Source organism: Parasteatoda tepidariorum, chromosome X2 (assembly GCF_043381705.1).
Source record: "Parasteatoda tepidariorum isolate YZ-2023 chromosome X2, CAS_Ptep_4.0, whole genome shotgun sequence".
Lineage (NCBI taxonomy): Eukaryota > Metazoa > Arthropoda > Arachnida > Araneae > Theridiidae > Parasteatoda > Parasteatoda tepidariorum.
Window position 1 is genome coordinate 5,882,635 of NC_092215.1, and position 17,278 is coordinate 5,899,912.

At 28.0% G+C, this 17,278-nt stretch overlaps 1 protein-coding gene across 1 annotated transcript in view; it reads right to left on the reverse strand.

Moving 5' to 3' along the window:
* LOC107439761 (transient receptor potential cation channel subfamily V iav) overlaps positions 1-17,278 on the reverse strand; it is an 82,307-nt gene that overhangs the window by 4,801 nt on the left and 60,228 nt on the right. Inside the window, exons 12-15 of the mRNA XM_071188312.1 lie at positions 14,331-14,440; positions 11,041-11,147; positions 9,325-9,486; positions 5,869-6,048 (exon numbers count right to left, since the gene is read on the reverse strand). Coding sequence (XP_071044413.1) covers positions 5,869-6,048; positions 9,325-9,486; positions 11,041-11,147; positions 14,331-14,440 — 559 coding nt within the window. The remainder of the gene's footprint in view (positions 1-5,868; positions 6,049-9,324; positions 9,487-11,040; positions 11,148-14,330; positions 14,441-17,278) is intronic.

Sequence of the window (17,278 nt, forward strand, 5' to 3'; positions counted from 1 at the left end):
ACAAAATATTTTGATCTTGATCTTACCTTAATATGGGTATTTTATTAGTACGCACAGTGCACAAAAAAATGGAACTTCCTAACTAATTTCAGATTTTTCACATACTAGGATTCAAACTTAATGGTTCATGGAGATAATGTATGTTAATTAGTATTAGGGCAATTCCATGAAAAGGGGGAAAAGCATTGGAAAATTCAAATAAGAATAATGTTATTATTTTGGATGTTTTATGAATTAGAAAGGTTTGAAGTTTGATAATTTATCATAATTTTTTTTGAGAATTTAGTTTTTTAGTATTGGCAACCCATTGAACATTGGCATTTGCTTGTTCTGATTTGGGTGAAGAACATGGTCAGATTTTGAAAATCAGTAAGTTAACATTATTTTCATTTCAAAATGTTCCAAAGAATAAATATTGATTATTGCACTTAATAGAAATATTGTGCAGTGTAAAAATAAGTTTTTGTTGTTAAATTCACTTACTTATATAAATTTCAAATAAGCATTATTGCATGTAACGTAAGTTACCAAAAACTAGGAAAAGTTTGCATGTGTAAAAAAGATCAAGTGATACAAAAGTAAGAATAATATTTTTTCTTTCTTAGAGGCTAACACTAAATAAGCAGCAATAGTTTTCTTTTCAAATATTACTTATTTATTGTTTTGTGCCCCATTCAATATGTGTAACGTAAGTTACTGACATGCATGCAATGTAAGTTACCAATGTGAAATGAGTTTATTCCTCTTGAAAATTGGCATACAAACTAAATAAGATGTATCCAGTTACAATACCAAAGTTTAAATAAATTATCACTGCCTTAAGATATTAATTTTAATGAAACTCTTTGCTTTAAGTTATTAATTTGGGTGTTGGCATTCATATGTTTTCAAAGTTGAACGAAATCTTTCGACAGGCACCGGGAGTTAAGGATGTAGTTATAATTAGAGATGCTAATGGTAGCAAAAAGAAAGTACAAGCACGGCATCTTCATCATTCAGTTCGAGAAATGCACCAAATGTTTATGGAAGAAAATCCAGAATGCAAAATTGGAAAAACTAAATTCTTTGAGCTCCGTCCAAAGCATGTCTTGCTTAGTAGCAAACTTCCAGGCAATGTTTGTGTTTGTAAGCATCATGAAAAGTTCGGATTGACTAAGGAAGCCTTCAGCAAAATTTATAATGTTCCATCTTACGAAATTCTTTAGAAATTTATTTTATGTTTAGAAAAAACAGCTGAGTGCGAGTCTCTAGAACAGATGAGTGGAGTGTCTAGTCTATTCTCAAAATCTCCACAGATTAAAAACATTAAGCAGATCCACCATTTAAGAGTACAAGAAGGCATACCAGAAGAGTTTTTTTTAGTGAAAGATGTTGAAAAAGAAAATGATGAATCCAAGATAAATGCTGGGGGTTGATATATGGTTAGATAGGAGGACATGTTATATCCTGGTGTGGTAATGTCTGTTGCAGAGCAAGAATTTAAAGTCAATGTAATGGCTGCTGTGGGAATCTATTGTAAATGGCCAGAAAAAAGAGATGAAATATTCTACCAGAAAGAAAGCATGGTGAAAAGAATTGAGCCCCCTGTACTAGTTAATAACAGAGGACTTAATAAGTTTGCAGTTATGTGTGAATCAAAAGTATCTGAATTTTCTTCATGTACACTTTTTCTCCCTTGCACTATACTGTTTAAATATCCTAATTTGCATTTGTACATTATTGGAATAAAAGTTTGATACAAAGTGAATTTCGTAACGTAAGTTACTGTAACGTAAGTTACCCATTTAAAAAATCATATTTAATTTAACTTTTGAAATAAAATTTTAAATCTAGGCATAAGAAATATTTAAACATGTCAGAAAAATGATACATATAATCTTAATCAATTAACATTTGTATAAGAACAGAATTTTGCCTTCAAGCATATTGCAAATTTTTGCAATTCCTTTTTTGGTAACGTAAGTTACCACACTAATTTTAGGTTTTAACACTGTTTAAAATGAAAAATATTAATTATTTTAATTAGGTTCCCTTTGGTTTTGATTGTAATTTTAAGAAATCACTTTATTTCAATATGTGTATTAGTATTATTTGTTTGTTTCTAAGCTCTCAGTGCAATAAAATTTCTGTGAATGTAACGTAAGTTACCGTGGAATTGCCCATTAGTTAATTGCAAGAAGGTTTGTTATTTAGTGCAAGTAATATTTCAAATTACAAAATCTTGCATAAAAACTACTTTCTCTGAATAAATATCCCTTTTTTCTACAGATTTGGATTCCTGATCCTCACAATATAGGAGGTTGCTGTAATCTGGAAAATATGGTTCAAATAGCTTGGTCAAGACAGCAGTCTAAAGTTTGGGCCCCTTAATGTTAATTATACTTATTGCGTATTTTGCAATATCTCGAGAATTTTTTAAACGAATTGAAAAATTTTTGTGCCCAATTATAAAATTCATTTCTCGTAAGCTAATTTCATGCAAAAAATAATTTTTTATAATTATTTATTATTTTATATTTTGTTTAAAAATTAGAAGAGATTATTAATTTCGAAAATTGTTTGTATATAGTAAGGTACAGAAATTTTTGCATCATTTTAAAGAATGTATTTTATATAGTAAAATTAACAAAAATTTTTGATTAGTTCTCGAGAAATTAAAATTTAAACATACAGGTGATTCCTGAAAAACCTAACAATACCATGTTCAAACAAAATAATGGAAAATTGGCTTGAAATAGAGATTTTTTATATTTTTAGGACAAGATTTTTCACATGCATACATATAAAATAGATTATGCATTTACAATTACCTAAAAGTCACACTCCTGGCCTGTCTGAGACTTTTTCTTAAACTTATTTATTAAAATTAATGCACCAACATTTTAATTAATAAAGTAATATTTTTTAAACTAATGTAACTCACTAATGTGTATCCAAGGTTTTGTCCCAATGTTTTCATGTCATTCCAAGGAATTCTTTTTATTATTTTATGAAAAAACTAAAGAATTTTTAGTTTTCTGCTTACAATATTGTTTATTCCCTTCCCCCCATTCTGTTTCATTAATTGAATTCTTTGAAGATCTGATTTACCCGTGTTCTTAACATAACTATGAAGTTCTAAATTGAGGTGTATAACAGTTTCTACTGTCGTTCTCCTGTACAACAGTTTTATTATAAATGAAAACATTTTTAAAAATACATGTTATAATGTGATGATTCTAATAGAAGAACTTTCTTAAGTCTAAATCTGCCTTTAGCAATGCCCACCTGTTCATAAGCCATCATGTGGCAAAACTTCAGGGCGCTTGAAAGAAAGAGAGCCATTTTTATTTTATTTTTTATCATACAAAAAAAAAATTCAATTTCTTCGGCTGCTGACCTTTTATAATGTTTGTAACTAAAAGTGGAGCCTCTTAAAGGTTTACGTTTATATACTATTTATATTTCCCTCATACGTAAGGTAATCTCTGAAGCAAAGAAAGAGGTTCTACGGTTTTATTACTTTACAAGCTCTACTTTGTGTATGTTTGAGAAAGGGAAAATATTTTCGCTCGCCTCAGTACTGGGTTTTTGAGAAAAAGAGGAACAAACAGAGGACTTAAACAGGAACAGAAAAAGAGGATTTTATTACGGACGCTTTTCGCTTTATAATCTGTATACAGTTAACTTAGCTGCGTCACAAAATTAAAATTTATTCATTGCTCTCAAATTTGTATTTTTCCATTTAAAATTGCATTCTTTAAAATAATGTAAGAGTTTGAAAACCTTAAATTTGAAAATTGTCAATTATTAAATAATAATAAAAAAATAAACATGTATTAAAAGTTGTAGCTTGCACGTAATCTTTGGATAAACGAATTTTGTAATTGCGTGCAAGATTTTTTAAAATTCGCATAAAAAGTTTTCTGAATTATGCAAAAAGCAAAATTAGCATAAAGGGTCCAAACTTAAGACCCTCTTTTCCTGACCTAACTATTAGGACCATGTTTACCAAATTGCTGCTACACCCCATATTTTGAGGGTTAAGAACCCGAATCCATCGAAAAAATGGCATATTTCAGAGAACGTGCGTTTTTGCTGATATAACTTAGCGTGACTTAATATATGGTTTGTAATAATTGACTGGCATATTTGTGGTCAGTCCTTTGAACCATTTAGATTGAGTCCTGATTCGTAAAAATCCGATTATTATATCAAAAGTTATTCAGGGTGCTCCATTTTTTATTTTACGCTCAACTCATTTTGTTTTATAAACCTATATAGATGTTCTTCTAAAAAAGTAGAATTTTTTGTTGTAAGTATTTTAATTTTTTAACAAAACACGCAAATTTGGCAAACTATTAGTATTTGTAGTACTATTTAATCATCGAAGAAAATTTCTCCACAGCCTGTTAGTTTTATGAAAAAAATCAAAACTTTAAAAACAAATAATTATGTATTTTTCTGCAATTTTTAAAAAGCTTCTTGAATAATAATTTGTCATTTTGCTTCATAAAAGAACATTAAAAATCAATGCAATGAGCTATAGAATCTGTAAGTATAGGTATAGAATATTCGCGTCTGAATCTCTTTTAAGACCATTTTGTGGGGCAAGTAGTGTAAAATTTAATTATCAATTAATTGTGTGGGTTAGATTTAGTTTAATAATTATTAATTTAATAATATAACTAAAATTTTACACTAAGAATAAAAAAAATTTCACTCTTAACACTTTAATCTTTAAATTTGTATTCTATTGTTAACTTTTTACTCTTTTTTATGAGAATGTTGTAATTTGAAAAATAAATGTTACTAAGTAATTTAAAAAAGGGATATGTAATTAAAATATTGCCATAAGATTTTGATAATAGTATTTTTTAATAACTATACAGTCAAACTTTTATAGCGTATCTATTTTTCGATAACCTAAAATAATTTTAAAAATCCTATCCTAGTTAAGCGCCTTTGACTTGTATAAACGTCGGACCAAATCTTAAGTGCGATGCGTATGACGTGTACATTTGTCATGTAAAATGAAAAATTACCATTGATCACCAAAACTTAAAATTTTATAAATGTATAATAATATCATTTGTTGACATGTTTCTGTTATATTAATCAATAGAACTGCTTATTATAGCTTATCCAAAAAAGATTTAGAGTAAAAAATAATTTTTAATACTTATTATTTTTATTAAAATATTTAATAATATTCGGAATTTTTATTAAAAAAATATAATTTTAATTTAGAATTATTTTTTAAAAAATATAGTTTTAAAAATCAAACTACGAAATTTGAATGAAATCGGTCATATATTTTCTGAATTATCAAATTTTTAAAAAAGTCGTATATTTAAAAATAATATTATTAAATAAAATGATAAATTTGCTATTAAAAATTGTTTTTGCATGAAAATTCCTTTGGATCGAAGAATTTCATAAATTAAAAATTTCTTAGATTCACCAGATTTCTTACTGCATAGCACTTAATGGAACGTCCTCAAGGAGTTGTATCAGAAAAAAACTTTTTATTTATTTATTGTATTTCGTTTTCTGCTTTTATTACACTTTTTGTCAAAAAGTCTGCCACTGGGGGAAAAAATCGACGATAAAAGTTTTATTACTATAATACTGTGACATTGTTTTTGCTATTTTAATACTATTATAATAACCGATTTTGATCTTTTGCATCCAACCTTTTACAATAATTTATGATCGAATTTCCATAATATCGTTTCGATTTTCCTATTTAATACGTATATTTTTCAACAAAGATCCTGTTTGGAGGTTTTCATGTTGATGATAGTTGTAGTTTTTTCTTTTATGGTTTGAATCATTTGAAAATGAGTTGTTTTACTAAAAGATTGTATTTCTTAAATAAAAATTTACCTTCCAGAGTGAAAGTGCTTGCTTTTTCTCTTTTGCTTTTGATTTTGGTTTTGCTTTGATGACAATAACTCCTCGTACTTCCGTATCAGTTGAAGGCATTTTGATTGAATAAGTTTGAATGAATTCTTGGGCTTTCTTGCTGTCTATGGCTCTTTCTAATGCCACAATCGTATTAGCCCACTGAAAGCAATTTGAACATGAATTAATATAATATTTGACCATCAAAAGTTTTAACTTAATTTACAGTTTTTTGCCGTCAAAAGTATTATCTCCAAAAATTGTACAGTGAAACCTCTCTGTTCCACAGTAAAATGGTCGTTTTTAGGGTTTACCTTCATTATCTTCAAAATGTTATTGAAGGTACACGCAAGCTATTTTAATTTTTCTCAGTGTCAATTTCTTGGTGCGGAAGTGCCGGAAAACCGGAACCAATAAAAATGAATTTTACTGATATAATTATGAATGTTCGAACAATTTTAAATAAATAAGCAATTGTGCTTTTTGTTTAAGTTTGCATATAATTTTATTTCATAAAAATTACTTAGCTTTAAAAAAAAATTTTTTTTCAATAACGGCAGGCACTGAACTTTTCGTTCTTCGCCATAGAAGATGCCGGAATTGTTACTCATTTAGCGTTACCCAGTGGGCACCTGTGAACCAAACTCACGGAGGCGAGCAACGTTACCCACGCCATACTGCCACAAACCCGTTCATAGGGTGGGCCTCATTCACACAACAGAAGACAACACAGAGAGAGAAACATCCATGCCCAGAGCGGGATTCGAACCCGCGGCCATTGACTCCGCAGTCAGACACGCTAACCACTCGGCCACCTGGCCGGAGCTTTAAAAAATGAAAAGAGGTTTGTACGTGACGCTTTTTTTTTTTAAACCTTTTTTTTTCCTAATTTAACTTTTAGCTCTAGAAATAAATCATTGATAGCTGTCAATCTCTTTCAGAGATCCTCAAAAGAATTCTCTAAATAAGAGCCACTCACAAACATTTTGAATACATTTAAAACCACTGATTTGTTTTGTTAATATTTTTTGTATTGATATTTTTCGTGTTTCTTTATTTGACCTTTTCCGCATTTGGTGCGAAGGATTGCCTGGACACTGTGGGAGGTTTCGATGGTCTCTCCTCTATTGCTTGCCAACGCCTTAAAATTTTGATCTTTTTAAAAAGAAAAAAAAATTGAAAACTTTGCAAATTTTTAAAAATTGTCAAATAAAAACAAATTACCTCTCGAAAGTTTTGTATTAAATGAAATATTGCTGGTGGTTTCTTCAGATTTTTTCAACAATACTTTTTACTTTCTGCTACAGCATAAAACAGCAGTAAAATTTTACATAAAATATAAAATTTTGAAGAATCACGGAATTTTTAAAAATTGTCAATGCAAAATAAACTTACCTCGCTAACATATACAATTACTAAAATATTATTCATGATGTTTCTTGTTCCGGTTCAATTTTTTTTATTCTAACTTTTTTCAAATTAATAACACTTTTGTGAGGCTGATAAAAATAAAATGAAAAGAGATAAATTCAAAGAGTATGTCATAAGTTAACAGGCATATTTGGTGGACATTTACAAGAAAAAACTGCTTGGTGTATTTATTATAATAATTTTGATTTGTACTATAATCATAAGTGCCATAATTTCTGCTACATAAATAATTCTACTGTATAATTTTGTATAATTTTGATGAAACTTGGTATCTACGCTATGTGGACTAGGGAAAATGTTATCTGCAATTAAAAAATAGCTTGAATTTTAACCACCAGATAGTACATTTCAAAATTACTTATTATGAGGAGTTGTTTTGTTAGTTTTCATGTTTCTGACCTATATAATTGTACACACCTTACCAATGAGTTAAAAATATTAATTTTAGTCTCTAATAAAATATAGTCTATAATTATTAATAATTCTATAATATGAGATTTCATTCTTCTAGGGCAGGGATGGCGAACCAATGGCACGCGTGCCATTTATGGCACCCGACGCAATATTTTGGGCACGCCACCGATCACATTTGTTATTACATTACACAAATGTTATTACACTATGAAGCATATGTAACAATTAAATTAAAGTTCACAAAAAAATCACAAAATAATATACAATTATTAATAAAAAAATTAACAATTAATGCTAAAAAAACAACTAATAACCATAAAAAACAAGCTAGCAATAAATAACTATCAAAAAAATTAACAGTCCTGCTTAAACTAACATCTTGCAACCTAATCTAAGTTATTTGTCATCTAATCTGCAACAACAGAAGTCACACTGATGTTACTATAAGTTGAATAACGCGTATGACTGAGACATTGCAAAATGTTTTTTTTTTCAATGTAAATAACGAATTTTGAGTTGATAGTATTTAGTATTATTATTTTCCCAATAATCACGAAGTCAAAACTATTTGACGGCACGTCTATGACCTCATTAAACAATTTTTTAGAAAAAAAATGGCACGTTGGTGTATAAAGGTTCGCCACCCCTGTTCTAGGGGAATTAAGTTATCATACAATTATTATTATGAATTGCAATTATTATGAAAATTTTGAATAATTATAAATATTTATAGTAATTTCTATCTACTATTCAAAAATTAAAGGTGGCAAAATGTTGTTGCTTTTTTTCCCTCACAGTCAGCAAGAGTATTCTGTTTTATCAATAAGATTAATACAACATGACCTTAATTTACTTTTCAAAACTAGCATTAAATTACCTGTAACTCCATGTTCGTATTAATCATTAGTTAGTATCTGAGCGTAGAAAACACATTACAACTTAAGTTTTTAGAATAAAAATCTAACTCTTTGTATACTTTAAACTTAACCGCTTCCCTTACCAGTTTTTTTGAAGAAAAAAAAATGCAAAAATCAGCATATTTTTTATTTCATTAATAAATACAAGGAACTAAAACAAAACGTAATAAACTAGTTCTAAATGGAAATTTTAATTTTCTTATGTGTAAAAAATATTTAATTTACCATGAGTTTACAATCCCAAATTATCTCGGGCCAATTAAAAAAGTTAAATATTAGTCTTTGTATGTGTTCACATCTTCATAATCTGAAAAATCATCTGCATTACTTTCGCTCGCGAACGCCATTTTTTTGCTCTCTTTTTTCTATGTAAATTCATCAACCATCGTATATACAATTGTACAAAACACGTCTGCAGTCCCATAAATAGCAAAACTTCCAAAAAAATATTGGCAAACTTCCAATCGTAGCAGATTATTATTTTTTGCTTTGCTTCCGGCGGAATAAAAACGTGATGAAACAAAACGTAATGATGAATTGTAGTATGCCCGAGTTTACTCGGGATAATAAATATTTGCAATCTATACATACCCGAGTTAACTCGGGAAAATAAGGGAAGCGGTTAATCTTCAGAATTAAAAAAAATATTGGATATTATAAATAAGGAATTACTGACCTGTTTCATCCATTCTTTTTCTGATTGGGTAATAACTTCACAGTATGTGTTCCCCATCATAGCAATCAGCATGTTCAATAATAAAATTGGCATGAAAACCATAAAGAGTGCAAAAACTAATTGTGTTAACATCTTATAATAGGTTTCTCGAAATTCTTCATACTGTCAAAATAAAGAATCAATGTTAGTTCATTGATATATTATATTTTATTAAAACAACGTTTAAAATCTGTCTCAATGGTACACCCTCATCAGTAGGATAAATGATTTAATCCGATAGAAGTTACGAAATAAATATACACTTAAAGGTAAAGCATTAAAATGATAGAAAATTAATGTTATTTTCTTTCTTTTTGATCTTTTACTTTAAAGTGTAGATTTATCTCTTTAGCATATCGTAACCTTTGTCGGATAAAATCATTTCGATTTTACCGTTCTTGCCATTTATCCTACTGATGACGGTGACACCGAAACACATATGGGTTTTAATAAAGATTTTACCATTCTTGCCATTTATCCTACTGATGACGGTGACACCGAAACACATATGGGTTTTAATAAAGATTTTACCATTTATCCTACTGATGACGGTGACACCGAAACGCATGTAGATTTTAATTAAAATTTTACCATTTGTTAGGTTGTTTTTAATAAAATTCAACTGCTACGGACTCTTCGTAGTTTCAGAAAATATTTTTCCTAGTCATAGTAAGGGTAATTTATTTACATTTAATCAATTAAAAGAATCTTGTCCACCACGTGTAGTTTATACAGATGTATAAAGGTCGGTTATATAGACAAGTGCTTTAATTCTTAGAAATTTTGGGGTAAAATATCCGCTGAAACCACTACCTTCTACCACTGAAAAAAACTATTTGCAACAGCCTCAAATAGAGTCTGCGAAATTTAAAGAATCAATTCCTCTTAAATGGGATTAATGCATTTTCTAGCATCGAATAAAAAAATGATATTTTTTAGTATTACACCAGAAGGATTTTTTTTTCAAAAACTGTTAAATAGTTGCAAAAATCTATGAGTATGAAATAGTTTTTTAAGTAGAGGTTTTAAAAACAATTTGAATCTTATTTGAATGCTTTCTCTTATACTAATATTTTCAAGAGTTGCTTTTCAAAAGAATCTTTCTACTAATTCATGTAAAGTTAAAAAGTATTTCTCATCTATTACTTTTTTTAATTATGGCTGAAACTGTCCTTGTATTTATCAATGGCTGCAGTGTTAGGATTTAAATTATGCTAGAAGTGGTACGAAAAAAATAATATTTAAATATTAACAAAAATATTCCGTTTTATATATTTTTAAATATTTCTAATGCTTAACTATGTATTTTTGAAATATTATCCTTTGAAATATTATCCTTTGAAAAAGGTTTCTTACATTTATTTTAGGTAAGAGATCTCTTACTTTCCCCCCATATTTTATAAAGGCTCTTTTCAAGTAGCAACTGCTGGTTAAATATTTATTTGTTTCGATAACTTTGCGTAGTTAATAATAAAATCTTCTAAATGTTTAAATTACAAAAAATGAATAATGAAAACTTATTCATATCTACTTCCTCCTTATCTTGAATTCTACAATAGTTAGAGGTTTGTCATCACCGGGTGGTCATTTTTTTTTGGGGGGGGGGGGGCTAAGGAAACTGTTCCACAGTTATAATTTAAATAATTCCATACATAGTTGATATAAATAAATGAATACCTCATAAGATCCCAAGGTCATATGAAGAAGCCCCATCCATGTGACAGGATAACTAGAAAATCTCTTTTTATTATCAAGTCTATCAGTCTTAAATAAAAAATAAAAAGCTGTAAAACAATCAAAATTGAATGAATCAATATTAGGAACCTATACTTAAAATTTATAACACTTAAGATCTATTTACTTTGTACTTTTTTTATGAAAAAAAGTTGTCAACTAAATTTTTAAAATTATGAAGATTTTTGTTTTAGCTTCTAATAAATAATGTTATAAATTCAACTAATTTACATATTTTAGCCAAAAATAACTTCTTTATGATTCCATCTAAAAGAGTAATAATTTGGTTGATGTGCTAAAACACATGTGCACAGTGCTAAATCATGTAAATTAAGTTGAATCAATAAAATAATTAAAATTATTTAAGAGATCAAATGCAAACTTCATTGTAACTATGATGACATTAAAATTGCGTTAATCGCATCGTATTCAAGTAAATAACCAAAATAATAATTTAAAAATGCATTCATTTAATTAATTATACTTTAAACATAAAAGCACTATTCGTGCTGAACTCGTAGCCTGTATTGTCTTTCTATTAAAAGAACTAAAAGTATGATTTTGTTAATCATAATATAAAGGCAGACTTCCCCCAGCTTCGTCATGTAACGAAATTAAAGTGTTTGTTTAATTATTCATTTTTGTTGTTTCTTAAAATAATAATTTTTAAAAAAAATCACAGAAAAATCTTACGACAAATATTTATGAAAAAACATTTTTATAAATATGATGCTTATATTACACATTTCAAGCACTAAATGTATTAATTTTCTTAATTGTATTTATTTTTGGAATATTCACACATATTTAAAGAAGCATAATATTTTTGATTTTACTGTTAAAAATATTTTAGATATAATTTCTGAAATGGAAAGAATTATTTGTTTGCGATAAATAGTGAAATTTAAGTGGGTTGTTATAAAATATAATCAAATATATTACGTTTTCTCTAAATATGTGTGAATCTTTTGAAAAATAAATAAATAAAGATAAAATAAATAATAAAAAAAATAAATTTAGTGGTTGGAAAATGTAATATAAGCATCATATTTATAAAGAAGTTTTTCCATAAACATCTGTTGTAAGATTTGTAAATTTTTTTTTTAAATTGTTTTTTTAAGAAGCAACGGAAGTGTATAATTAAAGAAACACTCTAATTTCGTTATATGATAAATAGGGGAAGAATCAGTTTCTCTCCATTTTTCCCAAAAATGACAATTGGATCGCCATTGATCGCTTTTCACGGATTACTGAACTTAGAAAATCGGTTCTCTCCGACAGTTATTTCACAGTGAAGATGGGTCATGTAGGCGGAAAGAGTTCCTGTCAGCTTTAAATTTCTGACCTGCTTGTATTTAAATTTTTACATTTGTTTCATTTTCGTCAACACTTTTTAAAATGTGTTAAACAGGTTTGTAAAAATATTTTCTACGTACAAACTTTACAGATAGCAATTAGACAAGAATTAAATAATCTTTATTTACATTAGTAATTTAAGATGCTGCAGGGGTTTGAATAAAAATAAAGTTTAAAATTTTGTTTTAAATTTTTTTTCCATTTAATAATTTTTTAAAACAAAATAATTATATTTTGTTTTAAAAAAGAAAATAACGAAAAATTCATTAACGGTTTTCCCTCCAAATAACATGTTTTTATGCTTTTTTAAAAGCATGCTCACAAATTTTCTACCTGTATGCTTGCTAATTTGTTAATTTAATAAGCTTATAATATTAATAGTCAAATTTTTTCCTCATTATACATAATTTTCAAGAATTTTCTTAGGATAATTTGTAACTTTAAAATAATTTAAAATTTTTTGGAATAAAAGAATTTATTTAAGAAAATCATACTTTTACATAATATAATAATAACACTGAGAAATATTTTTAAAATTTTCTGCAGCATGATTTTTTTTTTCGACAGATCTTGGATATTTCCTCGTCGCTGATTTCGAATCTGCTATCGGATTTTTTTCCTAGCGACACTTTTTTTTTAATGGCATTTTTAGTCTTACCTTTTGTGGAAACGTAAAAGTTTGAAAACGTTATATGTAACAGGGGGTCGCATAAATGCTGTGACAAATTTCTAGAGGAGTTAAGGATCATCATTAAAATTAAAATAATATAGGAACTCATGCCTGGAAATTTCACCATACGCCGATAGAAGCGCTTTCTTATTATGAACTGTTTCTTACGATGGCATGGGTTATTTAATTTTAATTCTGATGATGAGCCCCAACTCCCCTGGAAGTTTATAGAAATATAACGTTTTAAACTTAAATATTTCAACAAAAAATAGACTAAAAATGTCATTCAAATTTTTTTTTTAGCTTTAGGAGCAAAAACTAATTTTAGATTTGAAATCTTGGCACCCGAATTAGGTAAGATCAAGTATTTGTATAAATGAAAATAGAAATTTGTTTCTCAGTGGAATTATTATTACTTTGGATTAGTAATCAATGCAGAATAAGTAAAAGAACAATAACTAGATATAAATATTTATTTTCAGTGAATTAAAGTTTAAATAAATGCGATATTTAAAAAAATTTTTTTTATTGGTTTAAAAAAGGGGGGGAAAAGATAACTATATAGAGATATTATACGTAAGATGCTATTGGCAAGCGATAAAAAATTTAAAACGTGGAAAACATGAGGATTTTAATTAACAAATACAAAAAATTATGCATAGATACATCATAACTATTTTCACAACAGCCGTAATTAAAAATGCAAGGAATGTTTATATTATATATAAAGTAGAAAAGGAATAAATTTTGTTAGGAAAATAAACAAAATCTAAACTTTGTCAAATTAACAATTGATACGTACTCAATTAAATAGTTGAAAATAAAATTATTCAAAAACGGTTTAATGACGCCTTTTTTATTCTAAGAGAGAAATGGAAAAACTGGAAGCAACAAGTTCAAACGTATGTACCTTAAAAGAAACATTTAAAAGGAGTATTTAAACTGAGTCATTTCGTTAGAATAAATAGTGCGAGTGTGCTTGGTTACAAAATCAAGCACACGGGAGGGGTAATTGGTTGTACAGAAATTGTACGTTTTATAATTATTTTTTTATAAATGAAAGAAATTTGAAAGAAAATCATTAAAAAAAACAGTAAATGGAGAATAATTTTGACTGCACACCAGGAACTATTCAGGTTTTTGGTTTACCAACAAGACTTATCTGTGGTGTAAAATACAATTTACAGTATAGGAAAGAATACCTTACCTTGTGTGAAAGCCAAGAGGAAAATTGTATATATAATGCTGAATCGAAACATGTCCCCCACAAGCATGCTATAAATCATAGTCACAAATGGTCCAGTTAATCTAACTGCCCTGAAATTTGAAATAAATTGTTTTCGAAGCTCTTTTCGTAAGAAACATTTAAAATTATTATTTTTAGCTCGATAAGAAGGATTAAAATCAATAAATATGCATAGATTTAAACTGTAAGGTCTACAGTTTTTTACATACGTTTTATGAATGTAATTATAACTGGCAAAATTTAAACGCAATCGGTCGAATAGTTCCGGAGAAATCGAATTTTAAACATCTGATTTTTTTAAAATTCGATTTCTCGGAAACTATTCGACAAACTTCGAGCGAATGACGTATTTTTGAATATAAAATTAATTTTTTTTAAAATGGGGTAAAAAATTTTATGCATTGTTATTCAAAAATATTTTAGACCAATATTAAATAAAATATTAAGTTATTGTTAAAAACTATTTTTTGCATTGAATTATCTCTGAATAAACGAATTTTATAATTGTGTGCAAAAATATTTCAATTTGCTTTAAAAGTTCTCGAGATAAGGTGGGATAGTTTGCCTATTTCACCTTATCTCGAAATCTTAGACTTTCAACCGTTCTCCTGACCAAACTATTGGGATGATATTTCCCACATATTTTGATTGTCAAAAATCTAAATCTTTTGAAGTAATGAGGTGCACTGTAAAAACTGTGACGTAATAATATCCCTCCGAATTTGATATTGAGTAATCGTAAAAATTTTACAAAGGAACACCCTCTTTCAAGTGCAGCTCTTATATACAATTTGAAAACCCTAAACAACCGAAAATTTAAAAAGTTTTCACGGAGTTCACGCTCTTTTACACCATACATTAAATATTTTCCTTTACGGAAACACCAAAACTCACGCCTTGTCATATCGTTTAGAATTGATAACGAGTTGGCAAGTGATGTATAGTTTGTCTAAAGTAAGAACTCCCCTACCCATTCATCTGGACCCATGGCAGTGGTTATGGTAACGAGATATAACTATTTCAAGAAGGGGTGTGGGGTCACTGTTTAGGACAGGTTTGCGAGAGTATATTGTGTTAGCCCTAGAGTGAAGAGAAGCTACCCTTCCTGAAATGCGCTATTCTTGTTTCCATAGAAGCAGAGGGCTTCAGACTTTGTGGTGGGGGGAGTTCTTCACAAACTATAATTGTTTTCAATGTTACTTTTCTTTCACAAAAACTAAAGTCCGCTGTTAAAAATATGTATGTATGTTTTTAGTTGTGTAATAACGATATATTCTATTCTCTATGAATTAATCTTATAATTTCTGCTTTTTTCGAAATCGCCTTAGCATTCTTTTTGTGTATGTTTGATTTACAAACTTATTTTGTTTTAAGAAGTAGTATGTGTATGCAACTTTATATTGTCTTGCAAACTTTACTGATTCTTATGCGTATCATATCTTACTATAATTATAAATTTCAGTGTTACTGAACAACAAACATGGTGATTGGTGGCTGTAACTTTATGTTAATTAGTGTAAAAGAACATCTTAAGTGTTTCAGTGCAACAGGAACTATCCTGGGGTTTCGTTGTTGTAGAACACCACATTGAGGTAAAGTAGTTGTCACCATTTTTGATGTTTAGATACGCAAAAATTTTCCTAGTGTATGTTAATTTAGAAAAAATATGTTTTTATGTCAGGTTTTTTAACTTAAAATATCGTCGGTACAAATTAATAAGCGAACAGTCAGTGGCCAAATTATTAGACGTACTATAAGATTCTATGTAAAATCTTAACAGCTTTATTGTTTTTATGTGACAACCGGTTTGCACTTGTTTACGTTAGTGTATCAATTGGTTAAATTAAACGATAGATAATATAAATTCGACGATAGGATAAATTAGACGATATATTATGTAAATATAGAATATTTATTATATCAAGCATTATATTAGTATATTATAATAATTAGATCTAATTATTAGACGCACTGTACTTTTTTAATAATTACATGATTTGCACGAGTTTATTTGCAATACTTTTATATTTAATCATACATGTAATGGGTTTTTATTCGGGATATTTTTTATATACTTATGTACTTCCTATTTGTATTTATTTTTAACGTATTGCATTATAAGATTAACCAATTGATACAGAAGCGTAAACAAATGTAAACCGTTTTCATCCGAGTAAAAACAATACAACTGCATACAGGGTGCGTAGCGTTTTTAAAAAGTGCTTAAATGTGCTTATTTTCGTTTTTTAAAAGCCCCTAAAGGTGCTTTTTCCATTGGGTGTTTTTAAAAAGTGCTTAATTTTCCCTTTTCCAAAATGAGATTTTTCCTTTATCATGTTGATTTTTGCTACGAATTATGCAAAAAGACACAGTTCACTTTGTTCTATTCAACGTTTTCACAATTAATTCAACCCCAATCTATTTCGGCGTATTGTCAGTTCGTAGAGTATGAAAACGTCATTCATTTTACATGATTCAAAATTTCATGATTTTTGATATTTGTCAAAAAAAAATACCAAAAGGATTTTTTTTGTTGACATAACGGTTAAAACCAGATAAAACCGTCAATTGTCAAAATTTTCCAACCCTGCCTAACTAGGATAATTTTTAAAGTGCGAAAAAATATTTTTTGAATGCTTGAAAAGTCCTTAAAAGGTGCTTATTTTTTGTTGAATAATTTGACTACGCACCCTGTGCACAGTATCACATGATAATTATAATTTTACATAGAATTTTATAGTGCGTCTAGGCCAGGAAATAATATTTGAGCCATTTTAAGCCATTAAGATTAAGCCCCGATACTCGAAAATCTGATTATTAAATCAAAAGGTATTCAGATTGTTCCGTTTTTTATTTGGCTCAAAGAATTAATATATTTTTTAATTCTATATAATAAGTAGTAATATTTA